Genomic DNA, 14,654 nt, shown 5'->3' with positions numbered 1-14,654 from the left:
ACTCATGTGGACATCAATTAGTTTACATTATCGCCATCATTGTAATCCTTGATCATCATCATCATCATCATCTTCATGACCCTTTTCCCCATCTAAATTTGAGGTGAGTTAGGATTCAGGAACAACACAATCACTCACACATCATTGAAGCCCCTGGAATTCTGACATGTAAAATAAAATTAAATATCAATACATTCATTCATCATCTAATCCTGTGTTGCCCCATGAGGAGAGTAGGAGCCCAGGGCTTGGCAAGTTGGTCCTGTCATTAAAGATGAGAATAACCAGCCTCACTCATCCCTGAATAGCATTACATGAGCAGTAAACCCCAACCACCCCTTGGATATAAACCTGTACCAGCTCAGTCTGATTGGAACACCTCAGTAACCCACTAAACCACCAGCCACCATACTTTGGTTATATGGTTACCACACAGCGTAGTATATGGTTTCGTGGTGTACAGGAAACCATTTGGCTTGTCACTCAGAGTAGAGTCCCCTGCAGACAGAAGGAGGAGAAAAGAATGAAGAAAAGAAAGACAGAAGAAGAAGGAAGCAAGGCAATGACAGAGGAGAAATGAGTCCAAACCTTAATGGTAATGCTGTGTCTCATACTGTATTCCATTCTTGTTACTGCCAAGTAATTTCAGTTTAAGGGTTGACATTTCAGACTGGAGGAGTGATATTCTGGTTTAGGTTTGAATCATCTGTTCATTACTTGAGATGATTCTTAGATTGAATTAAATTGTTTGGTGATCTCCCACCCACTTGATCAATCATGGTATCAGGCTGTTACCAGATATCTTATTCCTAGAAGGAATGGCCACAAATGGAAATGCCTCCATGTCTCCCTGTCTCTGCCATCAGACTTCTGTCTGTCCAACTCACACCTCCCCTCACTCATGTATTTCTCTAACCCATCCCTCCATCTCATCCTATTGAATTTGTATGGAGACCTCCACCACATTCTCATACACTTTCCTAGTTTGTCTCTCATTATCATTTCCCTACACTTGGCCAAAGCAACTTGAAATATTATGCTCCTGATGCTTTCACACAATTCCTGCAGTTCTGGATATATTGTTTAGATGAATGAAGTAGTTTTTTTTTTTTTTTTTTTTTTTTTTTTTTTTTTAGGCTGCAGAGAATATTTTTGTGTACAGTACTGTAACTCCTTGTTGCAATTTGCCTTGTATTTTCACAATGATTTATTTTTATTTATTTATTTTTGCTGTCTCAGTCTACATTAAAATATAAAATTGTCTAGTAAAGCTTCATTCTTACCCACAAAACTAATATGACAGTTTCCTTCAGTTTGGAGTGTCAGTTTAGTGTAAGGTACAGTATATTGAAATACACCTCTGATATATGACAAGTGCTGCCCATATGAAATATTTTCTGTATACTGTACTGTATTTGTAAGGAGGTATTTATTATAAGTGCTGAATTTTGTGATCTTTAGTAATTCTACTGCTTACCTTTCCAGGAGAAAAGAAAGACCATCAATGGGGAGGACATCCTTTGGGCTATGAATGCACTGGGCTTTGAAAACTATGTGGAGCCACTCAAAATATACCTGCAAAAATTTAGAGAGGTAAATTTCTTTCTTTTAGCATCAGAAACAAATTAAATCTAGATGTTGTATTAATAAAAAAATTCAGAATCATCATTGGCTACTCACAGATAGAAGACCAATGTTGCATGTTCTCCCTATTTATGCTGTATTGATTTGTGTTCTCCCAGACCAGTTTCATCCCAGTCTTTGTTTGGTCAGGGACAAAAATTCATGTATTAGTCTATTGCTTATCATGTCTGACAGTTTCCTCCCAGATGCATTTGTTTGTGAAAAGAGAAACATAATAAACCTCTGTCAGCTGAGGAATATTAACCAACAGATGAAAGTGAGAAGTAAAAAGAGGTGAAATACTAGGTGAACAACTGTCCTTTACTGTACCTCCATGGAAAAAAAAAAAAAAAAAAAAAAAAGGACAAATCCAAACATATTTTTAATATATTTTATTATACATACCCTAATACATTATGATGTTGTTTCCATTCATTCATTATTAAGACCCTTCTCACCTTTGCATTTCCATATTAAATAAGTATGATAGTAGCTCATCCATTAAAACACTTCTGCCTCGAGTCTGAGGGTATATTATTTTGTTCTTGCTTCTTCCCCCCCCCCTTTTTTTTTTTTTCCCCCCAAAATTAGAAGAGATGTCTGGTAGTGTAAGGCTTTACAGGGCTGTATGATCTTTATCTAACTCATCAGTTGGAAACAGTCTCTCCTAAATTGAACCATCATCATCTGGACCTACTTTCCCACCCTAGGGCAGGGTGAGGAGTAGCAGCATACAGACGATGTTTGCCCAATTCATTGGTCCACGCTTCCATTCGCTCTTCATTCAAGCCTTCAAAATCCTTGCTCCATCAGATAGGCCAAAAAAATTTCTCCACGTTCTCTATCTTCTCATATACCTATTTGATAGAGCCAGTTGAATAAAATGAATAAAACCATCCAGTTACTAAAGAGGATATCATTCAGATTTGGTGAGTTATTAATCAGTCTGCTAATGAACAGTGAAAATACTCAATATTGTTGACCCTCATGAAAAATGTACCCCCACCAAAAACAAGCCTAAAAACACACTGATCATCCATCCATCCATCCATCATCCAATCCTACTTTGCCCCATGAGGAGCGTAGGAGCCCGGGGCTAGGCTGTTGGTCCTGACATTTAAGATGAGAGTGACCAACCTCACTCATCCCTGAGTGGCATTACGTGAGCAATAAACCCCAACCACCCCTTGGATGTTTAATAAACCTTCACTGGCTCAATCTGATTGGAGCACAATACTGTAATTACCCAATAAACCACCAGGTGCCAAAATTTGGTTATGTAGTTACCACCCAGCATAGTAAATGGTTTCCTGGTGTACAGGAAACCATTTGGCTTGTCACTCAGTGTAGAGTCACCCATAGGCAGAAGGAAGAGGAAAGAGTGGAGGAATGAAAGACAGAAGAGGGAGTGTAAAGTCACCCGTAGGCAGAAGGACGAGGAAAGAATGAAGGAAAGAAAGATAGATGAAGATGGAAGGAAAGAAGGTTGGAGGAGAGGAAAGGGCAGACACCCAAGAGCAGCACTACATTGAGTGAGTGGATGGTGAGCATCCCCACCTACCGTGATTAGCATAAGAATTAATAAATGAACAAGAATATAATGGTAATAAGTTGCCAGGAAGTGGAATTTTAACATACCTTGACAGATGATGAAATGAGAGGGGGGTTATCCCTAGGGTTTGGAAAGAGACTTGGATACAGTACAAAGGTCATATAAACACCATTCATCATAATCTCATTAGCCAGTCCTGTTAAAGGGACGTGGCTTATTGGTTGCATTTTTTTTTTTTTTTTTTTTTTTTTTTTTTTTTTTTTCTCCCCAGTATCTTGTGGCATAAATATTGACATGCTAGCAAGTGAAGTTTTATTTTGTCTTTATGACTGTCACATAATCAGGGCTCTTGTTTGGCGAGCCACAGCTCACAAATGCGAGTATTTTTTCCCTACGGCGAACAAATTTTACATGCAAGTCGCCTTTTGGCGAGGAGAAAATACACCCACTTCAAAACCCAGTAAACTGCAAAATAAGTAAATTTCACTTACGGTAAGTGAACAAAAAGCACATTGTGATCGATTATTAAGTCTTTCCTTGTCGCCATTGTGAATACTTAACCCCTTAAACGCGGCCATGAACAGCCGATCCCCCCTGTATGGCGGGGTTGTATCGCGGTCTGAGTACCTGTGGGAAAATATTTGCCAAAAATCAGAGATTAAACCTAGAACATTAAAATATTTTTGGCATATAGTACTTACATTCAGCTTTCTCCTGAGACAGATGTTGAGCCTTCGTGGACTACCCAGGGACTTGTGGAGCCTTGCAAAAGTTGGGTAACAAAGTCTTCACTTTCACACCTCCAGCAACCCGGTTTCCCCTCTACCACAGCCTCAATCTGTCACAGTACACTTTATACAACAACGTACAGGTAGTTTGGAATCCGAATTTGTACAATAAGCACTGAAAATAAGACTACAAACAAGGGAGCATACGGCTGACATGCTGCGCGGCGGCGGTCTTCCCGTCACTGAACACACATTTCCCTTTTCACAGCAAAAAACACGTATACTACATTATTTTCCTTCATATTACTTCCCAAAGGCTCGCATGGCACTATTAAGGCCATAAAAATCACTGTCACTGCCAGTATTTTGAAGCGGGAATGAGAAAGACCACCGCGGCGCGATTTTATTCTGCCTTACGGCAGGCACTTTATTCTCGCTCCTGTCGGCCACTCGCACTTCATTTCTATCGCTCACTTTCACTCTCGCTGTCAGTTTAGTGCCTTATTCATCAGTGTCACTGTCATTAGTTATAAAAATAATATATTCTACACACCAAACTGTCACTGTCATAACATAGAATAAAAAAATATGCTTTCAACTTCTTACACTGGAGTGACTGTCACTCTCAATACTTATATTATTACTATGTACAATTATTTACACTGAAATCACTGTCACTGTCAGTGCTTTTACAACTCCATACACTAATTTACACTCAACAGACTGTCACTGTCAGTACATACAAGAAAACTAAACACTAGTATCATTGTCACTCTCAGTATTATTTACAAGATTTTTACCCTTATTTTCAATATCTACTCAGGCTGTGGTAGTCAAAGAAACATGGGTAAGCGCAGAGGGGAATTTGGCACTCTTTGCACTGCAAGGAGGTGCGCCTAAATGTTCTGTCTTGCCGGGTAGTGTGGCTGCACACATGACACCTCCTCAGTGCTTTTCCCCTCTTGGCAGTGCTAGGCAGTGGCTCCAGGCGGTGTCGCTGAAGGTAGTCCTGGCACTGTAGGCGGTCTGGAGGTGTGTGTGAGTGGCGCCTGGGTCCTGATGGCAGTACCTGCCCAAAACGCTGAAGCAGCTGGTAGACACAAGTCTTAGAAAACCACCTGAGAGAGTAGTTAGCTGGCTTCCTGTTCTTGACTTTATATAGGATGAAAGCATTCAGCATGCACATATCAAGCAAATGCAAGAACACCTTCCTGTACCAGCGACGGTTCCTTCTCAGGCAGTCTATCTCTCCGATCATCATATCTGACTTGTCCACCAGCCGCATATTGATGTTGTAGTCAATTACAGCATCAGGCTTCATCACTGGATCGCCAGTCCTTCTGTCAACCTTCCCTGTGGCTTGCATTTCCCCCATGTGAACTGTGGTGAGCACATTGACGATCCTCTTGTCGTGCCACCTGATCGCCAGCATCTTGTTGGATTTCTTCAGGTGCACGTCTCCCCGCTTTGATCTTTCAGCCTCGGGGAAGGCAGGGTAGTGTGCCCTATTGCTCCTGACAGTGCCACAGGATCCGACACCATGCTCTGACAGGTACTTGGCGAGTTTGGGAGCTGTATAATAATTGTCCGTATACAGGACATGATTCCCGCCAAAGTACTTTTCCAAAAGCACTTTCACCACAGAACCAGAGAATCCAAGGGGGTCAGTCTTGTCCAAGTCCACATTGCTGGCGGTGTAGATAACGAAGTCTAGGATGAACCCCGTCTTGCAGTCGCAGAGCACGAAAAACTTTATTCCAAAGCGGTGGTGTTTGCTTGGAATATACTGCACAAACCGAAGACGGCCCCTGAACAAAACCAAGGACTCGTTGATCACTACTTTTTTGAAGGGCCGAAGGAACGTCATAAACTTGTCCTTGATCATGTTCAGGATTCCCCTCACTTTCCATAGGGGGTCAGTCCAGGAAGGCTTATCGTTGTTGGCAAAGTGAAGGTACGTCATGAGTTGCCTGAAACGATCACGACTCATGTACTTGTTGAAGATGGGTGTGGGGCAAAGATCGTCAGCACTTATGAGCTTGTGCTTCCAGTTATGTGGCATGAGAAGCATCAAGCCGATGAATACAAATAGTTCCCGGATCGTCACAGGAACCCATGATGCCATCCGCGACGTGGATGGCATTGCACCTTCACCTTCATGAACTGCAGCACATTGCCCTTTGTACCTGTTCGTCTCGGTACAAATCTGATCCATGACTTCGTTATCCAGGAAGGCCAACAGGTAGTCCAAACATTCACCACCCTCGGGGACAGGGAAGTCAGCCTGGATCCCACACCCAGTGGCATCAAAGGGCAGATCCTCTGGCACAAAATCAGAGCCCTCAGACCACACGAAGGCATCCAGAATGCCCTGCCTAGGCTGGGAGGGGGTGGGGGCGGCGGGGAGTGAGGCAGGCCGTGTGGCAGTAGGTGAGGCAGGTGGTGAGGCAGTGGGTGAGGCAGGCCGTGTGGCAGAGGGTGAGCTAGGTCGTGTCTGTGTGGTGGTGGTGGTGGTGGTGAGGAGATTAGGAGAAGGTTCAAGGTCACTCGCAGTAGCCTGAGTGGTGAGTTGCCTAGTGCGGGAAACCTTACCACTAATTGTAGCACTAGGAGACACTTTCCTACTCATGCCAGCACAAACACGGGGCCTACGAAAACCTCTACGCAAACTAGACTGCCTACTTCCCTTCCGAGGTGGTGAAGGAGACTTCGAAGACTCAGGAGAAAGCACAGCAGATGAAGATGACAAGAGAATGGGGCTGGGAGTGCGAGCCGGTATGGCGGCGGCGTGACCTGGGGTAGGGGACAATGGCCGGTCTGAGGGGAACAATGGCTGGGAACCGGGGTCACCACTTCGCTTCCTCTTGGCCCACTTATCATACACCACTCCCTTTTTCACTGGAGCCTTGCCTGAGGAGGTGCTAGGTACAGGAATTGTCTCTTCCTGCACCTCAGACTCAGCACTCAATAGAGTGTCTGATTCGGCAAGGCTTGATAACACTCCAACGTCACTACCGTAATCCATAGAAGCTTTCAATAATTCTATGCCTATAGCCGACTCACTAAGGCCCTTAGCACTTCCTAGTAAGGGTTTGGACGGGGTAGAGGTCACAAAGCCCTTTTTCGGAGGGCTGGAAGGCACTGACTCGGAAGAGCTAGAATGAGACATGGTGTCACCATCAAAGACTGCGGTAAACTGACGCTAAACAGGGGCAAACCGCGGGAAAAGAAGCTAGTGTGACGACTGGGGAAACGAGCGTTTCCAATTAGCATAAAGTGCTTGCGAGAGGAAGGTGCAGTTTGACATGTCTGAGCTGTCTGCGCGCTGCCATATAGCACGACGAGGGGGGCCGGGCAGCGGTGTGTGAGTGGGTAAAAAAAATGATACTTGGCAACAACGGAGGTCAGTGGTACAAAGGTCAAGTGTGCTAATAGTAGCTAAAGGATGGCGGTACTGATAGACAATACCAGCTGAAGCCTGCTTGCCTGCAGTTATTCAAAATTTACTAGAATCGCAAACGCGACGATCCGCCGTTATGTCCTTTGCGCTGAGCGTCGCAAACGCGACGATACGCTTTTAAGGGGTTAAAAGTAGACAATGTGTAAAAATATAAACAAATATATTCACTGCTCGTAAAATATTTTGGTTGGTAGTCCGTTTGACTACTAAAAATTTATTTGGCTCGTAAATCTGAAACCTTAGGAGCCAAATGGCTTGCAACCATCGGCAGTTAGCAAGAGCCCTGATAATGGTCAAAATGAGATGGAACTGAATAAGGAGCAACAGATAGAAAGAAGTAAGGAGAGAGAGAGAAAAAAGATTTTATGTCGTAAAATAATCATCATTCCCCACTCCTCCTCTCTTCCTTCTTCCTTCCCACCTTCTGGCCTCCTGCACCCTCACTTCCTCCCTGCCCACTCTCCCCTTCCCTACCTTCCCTCCTTACATACCATACAACTGTCTCCTCTCTCCCTCCCACTGTATGGCTCACTGCACCCTTGTTCCTCGCCTCCCTTCTTCTTTACACCCTCCCATATGGGTCTTTTGAATGTCAGTAGGCAAGAATTGAATAGATGAAATTTATTCCTGTTAGTGAACATAATACAGTGCCTGTATAGTTCAGTACGGTACCTACAATATACTAGTATTGTACAGGTAATTAAAAAGCAAACAATGTACATACATACAGGCTGCTTTGTGATATTTCGTGATGCTATAGTACAGTCAAGTTGCCTAAGGCGTGACTAGTTGGTTCTGGACCACACCCATGCCATACAGATAACTAAACCTGTGGGAAAAATAGAATTTGGTTCTGGATGTTTTGCCCAAAGTCCCTCTTTTCACCCCACTTTTCTCCATTTTTCCCCACTTTATACATGCACACAATCAAGCAGTCAGTCAGTGCATGTATTACATGTAACAATAGGCACAAAAAACGGGAGGGTGATCAGATAACAAGCGTTCTAGCTACACACTGAGGGGGAGTTTAAACGACAGGTGAGGGCTGAGGTTTGCTCTCCAGCCACCAGGGGAAATTGCCCACGCGTCTCAAACCTCGCAACTCCATAGGTATGGTTTATGCGCGTGGTTCGTTTTGGGGGGGTCTGGCTCCTTGCCATATCATAGAAAACCATGGCATAGAAGTCAACACCATATTCAACTTGACTGTACTGTATATGCATCAAGCACACCCTTTCCTTAACTCCTTGAATCCAGGTGATGTCTTGTTTACTTTTATTGCAAACAGACAGTTCTCTTCAAATTAGAAAAGGCCTCTTGTATTGAAGAGGATTAGTAATGTTCTCAAATCCCCCAGTTTGAAAAGTCAATCTTAAGCTGAATACAACTCTCAAGAGATGGCAAGGATGAATTGAAAAAGCTTCCCCTAGCTCAGTGAGTTAAATGCCGGGACTAAGTAGGCTATCCCAAGGCTACTACACTCATGATTTGAAGGCCACCAGCACAGATGATAGATAGATAGTACCATGCATAGTGATAAAAGCTCACCAATTTAATTTGATATTATTGATAATCGAAAAGCTGCTGCTAGGTGATGAGTAACTGTTTTGTATTTTTGATAACTAGCTGTAATATTTCAATTTGCAAAAATTTTTAATGCTGCAAGGATTTTTATGTATTTCCCTATTTATTTACAGTATTTCCAAAAAATTTTCTTTGCATGCTGTTAGTGAAGATGTGAAGCAAAATATTCTTGTCTGTTCAAAGTTACATGTGATGTGAGTTTGGAAGGGTGTGTGAAAGGAGGAAATTGAGAGTAAATGAGAGTAAGAGTAAAGGGATGAAGTGCACAAGGCTGGTACAGTAGATGGTAGGAGGATGAATATAGTTTTAAATGGTGAGTTGCTTGCGGAGGTAGAGTGTTTTAAGTATTTGGGGTCACATATTACTGTGGATGGAAGAATAGATGCAGAAGTGAAGTTTAGAATGAATGAAGTAGGAAAGGTGCTGGGAGGAATGAAAAAAGTGTTTAGATGTTTGCTTAGAATGGAATGAAAGAGAAGGCTGTATGAGGGTGTAGTGGTACCAACTGCATTATATGGGGCTGAAACATGGAATTTTGGTGTAGCAAAGAGGAAGAGGTTGAATGTAATGGAGATGAGGTGTCTGAGGAGTATGTGTGGAGTGACGCATATGGATTGAGTGAGAAATGATGAAGTGCGAAGGAGAACTGGAGTTATGCAGGAGATGACTGATCAAGTTGAGCAGAGAGTGTTGCGATGGTTTGGGCATATGGAGAGAATGGATGAAGAGTGATTGGTGAAAAAGATAACTGGATTGGATGTGAGAGATATAAGGCTGAGAGGAAGACCATGAATAGGATGGATGGACAGTTTGAAGAGAACATTAGATGCAAGAGGGATGTCTGTAGAGCAAGGAAGAGTGGCTGTGCGTGATGGGAGTGATTGGAGAGAAATTGTGAATGAATAAATGGTGATGCAGCCTTGAGGGGATATTCTCTTGTATTTGGTCTGATCAGCTGATCAGGTCAGGTGCTGGTGAAGAGATGGGTCCATTAAGATGTGGCAGGGGTAAACCAGCTCTGCTATCTGGCCCTGCTGCAGATGTTGCTGATTGCACTGTGCAGTTGACCCTCGTGTGTTGTGGTGAGGTGTGGATCTGCCCCTTCGTCCCTTGGGGCTAAGATACGAATAAATGTGTGTGCGTGGATGAGTAAATTGAGAGTGTCTTCCTGTCTGGGCTATCCCCATTTCATTGGGAGAAGCAGCCTAGGTATATACAGTAGCTGTAATTATTGTTATTATTATTATTATTATTGCTGTTATCATCATCATCATCATTCTCATCATCATCATCCAGACCTCCTTTCCCACCCTAGGGCAGGGTGAGGAGTAGCAGCATCCAGGCAGCCCAAATTTTCCGAATCCAGTAGGCCACACTTGCATTCACTCATTAGTCAAGCCCCTAGAATCCTGGCTCTATTATTATTATTAGTATTGACTCAGTCGGATACGTTTATGTGAAGCTACAGAATGTGGTGAATGTTTTTGGCGTATCTGATAGAGCCAGGATTCCGGGGCTTGAATGATGTGTGAATGGAAGCATGGCCCATTGGATTGGGCAAATTTGGGCTGGCTGGACATTGCTAATCCTCACCCTGCCCTTGGGTGGGAAAGGAGGTCCGGATGATGATGTGATTATTTTGATGATGATGATGATGATGATTATTATTATTATTATTATTATTATTATTATTATTATCTGTCTATCTATCTACATCCCAACGTCCCAATCCCGCAAAGGGTGGCCACAGACAAAACGCCTCCAAGTTGCTCTGTCACCCACCATTTGACTGCCCTCCCCCCAACGCACTCCCCTCTCCCTCATATACCTCTCAACTCCATCCCTCCACCTCATCCTCGGTCTCCTCCTCTCTCTCCCTCCCTCCCTCTGCTTCACCTACATACTCTCTCTAGTCAGTCTTTCATTTATTATTATTATTGTTGTTGTTGTTATTATTTAATTTTGTAAATAAATGAATTATTTAATTTTGTTCTTACAGTCAACAAAGGGTGACAAGTCAATAGATGGATCTCTGGAGGCAACCTATGATGTTGACTTTGCAAACAACATGGCCACCTTCACCACGGACCATGTCAATCAGTCTGAGATTGTCTGCACCTACGGCACCGGTGGACAGGTCACACAACAATTCACCCTTGGATAGTGACCAGGGTGTGTGTGTGTGTGTATAGCATGTTTGTTTTCATCTGGTGGACCGGGCCATTTCCACAACTTTATAACATCAAGTCGTGGCTGAATGAAATTTGATATGTCTTAGTGATCAGGTAAGAGAGTCTCCTTAGTTACTAGTCAGATGGACCCTCCAGTCTAACGACACCTGGGTATCATGTGAGCTGAAAGGTGTTAGGAATAATTCAGCAGGTTAGAACAAACATGCTATAATGAGTTGTTAGATGTGAATGTCTGAGCTGGTGTGTCAGTATCTTTTATCAGCTGTGTTAACCTCTTCATTATGGTGGTGTCTTTTGTGTTTCATTTATGCTACATCCAGACAATTTAACTTGGAAACAACCTCAGCATGTTTGAAAATGAGATATGAAAGTTGTTGAGACTAGGGGGTTGAGCTGGGTGCATGAATTGTGGATAGAGGAACACATGACAAAGTTGGCAGCTCCCCCCCCCTCTCTCTCTCTCTCTCTCTCTCTTAGTTGATGAATTGACTGTCTAGCATATGTATGTAAATTTCATCAATATCCATCCATCATCCAATCCTACGTTGCCCCATGAGGAGCGTAGGAGCCCGGGACTAGGCAGTTGGTCCCGACATTTAAGATGAGAGTGACCAGCCTCAGCCATCCCTGAGTGGCATTACATGAGCAATCAATCCCAACCATTCCTTGGATATAAACCTTCACTGGGTCACTCCAATTGGAGTGCAGTAATTACCCACTAAACCACCAGGCACCAAAATTTGGTTATATGGTCACCACCCAATGTAGTAAATGGTTTCCTGGTGCACAGGAAACCATTTGGCTTGTCACTAAGGGGAAAAACTCTGCAAATGGTTAGCCAGGTTTCCAGGGATTTGACTGCAGTTGATCTATTTCATTTTGCATGCTGTTTATATATCTGCCACATTCATACTTTTTCCTGTGTTTTGTGGATCCTACCTCACCCTATTCTGAGGTGGGATAAAAATTCATTATGCTTGTGGTGATTATAAAGAAGAAGGAGGGATCTCTAATAGTGAAAGGGTGAAAGCTATATCTAACTCTTCCAGCCTGAATAAGCCTCTTCCAAGCTGCACACAGTAAAACCACCAAAAAGCAGCAGGAGGAAAACAAAAACATAATTGGACTGAGGGGGTTAACAGGTGATCTGAATGTGTATCTGAGCTGATGCATAGAAGTTCATTGGTATATAATCAGTCCTCATTATAAGTCACTTAATTATTTTCTGTTTTGCAGCAAGTCTAGTATATAAAGTATAGAAAAATTTGCGTATTGGTATTGGTGAATTGACTCCATGTAATTTTTTTTTTTCTCTCTCTCTCTCTCTCTCTGGCACTGAATGTAGAATATCCATTCAGATTTATGGAGTGTATTAAGAGTATATCAAAGCTATGAAACATTTGTCCCTATTCAAATTTATGGAGTTTATTAAGTTTATATCAAAGCCGTGAAGTGCTTGTCCTTTTAAAATTACCAGGAGGGGGCAAGAATAAAAAAAAATAAATAAATAAGTAAAAGTTCAGTGGGTTACAATTCCACCTTCTAAGCTGCTTGGTCTATCTCCCTCAGATTACAGTATCAGGTGTATGGAAAAATTTATGATGTTCCAGAACAAAGTCCAGTTCTTGTTTTGTTTTGATGTTCTTTTTGGCTAGTGGTAGGTGGGGGCGCTCACCATCCAGTCACTTGATGTAGTGCTGCTCTTGGGTGACTGCCCATTCCTCTCTTCCTTCTTTCTTTCCTTCCTTTCTCTTCTGTCTTTCTTCTTTCCTCATCCTTCTGTCTACGGGTGACTACACTGAGTGACTAGCCAAATGATTTCCTGTACACCAGGATACCACTTATTATGCTGGGTGTTAACAATATAACCAGATTATGGCTTATGGTGGTTTAGTGGGTAATTAAAGTGCCCCAGCAGGACCGAGCCTGTGCAGGTTTATATCCAAGGGATGGTTGGGGTTTATTGCCCATGTAATGCCACTCAGGGATGAGTGAGGCTGGTCACTCTCATCTTAAATGTCAGGACCAACCTGCCTAGCCCTGGATTCCTGCACTCCTCATGGGGCAACACGGTTAGATGGGAATGATGATGATAACCCTTTCAGGTCTCCTGACCACAATCATGGCTTTATTGATAGGGGTCTTCTTGCCACTATCGTGACTTTATCGATAGGGGTCTCCTGGCCACTATCATGACTTTATCGATAGGGGTCTCTTGGCCTCTATTGTGGCTGTATTGATAGGGGTCTTCTGGCCACTATTATGGCTGTATTGATAGGGGTCTTCTGGCCACGATTGTGGCTATATCGATAGGGGTCTTCTGGCCATGATTGTGGCTTTATCAATAGGGGTCTTCTGGCCACTATTGTGGCTTTATCAATAGGGGTCTTCTGGCCACTATTATGGCTGTATCGATAGGGGTATCCTGGCCATGATTGTGGCTGCATATTTGCGCACAAATGAAAACTGTGGCAGGAAGCTGGTGAATGGTATAAGCATACAAGCTGCTCCCCAGACACCCTTTATGACCACCAGACATGCACACATCCCAAGATTTTAATTTTCCTGGTCTGGGAAGAGCCAAATATGATGTGCGTTGGAGGGGCCAAGCATGAATTTTTCTTGCAGTATGTCTCAATATTTACTCATTTCCAGGGTGTTAGACAATTCAGTTGAGAAAAAATAAACACAGATTTATGATTTTAGGTTAGTAGGAGTGTTTCTCTATCATTTTGTATACAGAAATGCACTTGTTTGTGACCAAACAAACATTCATAGTCACTGCGCCACCACACACCACTTCATTGCAACTTTCCACCCTTATTACAGCTCTTGTATAGTAAGTAGAGCCCTAATACTTTGTAGCCAAATGCATATTAGTTCCATATGCATGAGTATTATATTTTTTCTAAATTTACATTGTCATCATCATCCGGACCTTCTTTCCCACCCTAGGGCAGGGTGAGGAGTAGCAGTGTCCAGACAGCCCAAATTTATATACCTTGATTTTTTGGTCTAAGATGCAATATCTCAGAATATGTCCATGGACCTATTTGTGACCTGAAAGGGTTAAATCCACAATAAAGGAGAAGAAAAATACACATTAATAGTTTCTTGGCCGTGATACTGAATATCCGACGTGCCACTTTCAGCAAATACCTGCATCAAATTTTGTGGAGAACTTGTGATATTTTTTAACCCATCCTTGACTTAGCATCAGTATTGTGTTAAAGTTTTGTTATTTTAGAAGTCATCCTTGTACTTATAATGTGAGCTGCTTGTATTGGGATGGGGAGAGTTTGTGTGTTTAGTTGGAGGTGCTGTGTTTAACAGGATGTAGGTGTGTAGTTTGCTCAGTTTAACCTCTTCGCTATGATGACGTATCCCTTCCTCCCATCCATTCTGAGTTGACCCAGGAGTTAAGTTAGGGCGGTGAATATAACATTGGTGATTGCAGGTCATAATCTACGTGATGATTGGATCCTTGCAAAAAATTAATTGCTTGCTTGATTAAC

General features: G+C 42.8%; 1 protein-coding gene across 2 annotated transcripts in view; it reads left to right on the top strand.

Moving 5' to 3' along the window:
• Nf-YB (nuclear factor Y-box B) overlaps positions 1–14,378 on the top strand; it is a 30,588-nt gene extending 16,210 nt beyond the window's left edge. For both annotated transcript variants that reach the window (XM_080269819.1, XM_080269820.1), the window contains exons 4-5: positions 1,486–1,593; positions 10,947–14,378. In XM_080269819.1, coding sequence (XP_080125945.1) covers positions 1,486–1,593; positions 10,947–11,111 — 273 coding nt within the window. In that variant the 3' untranslated portion in view covers positions 11,112–14,378. The remainder of the gene's footprint in view (positions 1–1,485; positions 1,594–10,946) is intronic.
• Positions 14,379–14,654: the final 276 nt, after the last annotated feature.

The sequence above is a fragment of the Coenobita brevimanus genome, chromosome 38, assembly GCF_032717465.1.
Source record: "Coenobita brevimanus isolate Jiangsu-jjx chromosome 38, ASM3271746v2, whole genome shotgun sequence".
Lineage (NCBI taxonomy): Eukaryota > Metazoa > Arthropoda > Malacostraca > Decapoda > Coenobitidae > Coenobita > Coenobita brevimanus.
The sequence above is the reverse complement of the archived record's forward strand: the minus strand, read 5'-3'. Positions and strand labels throughout refer to the sequence as shown.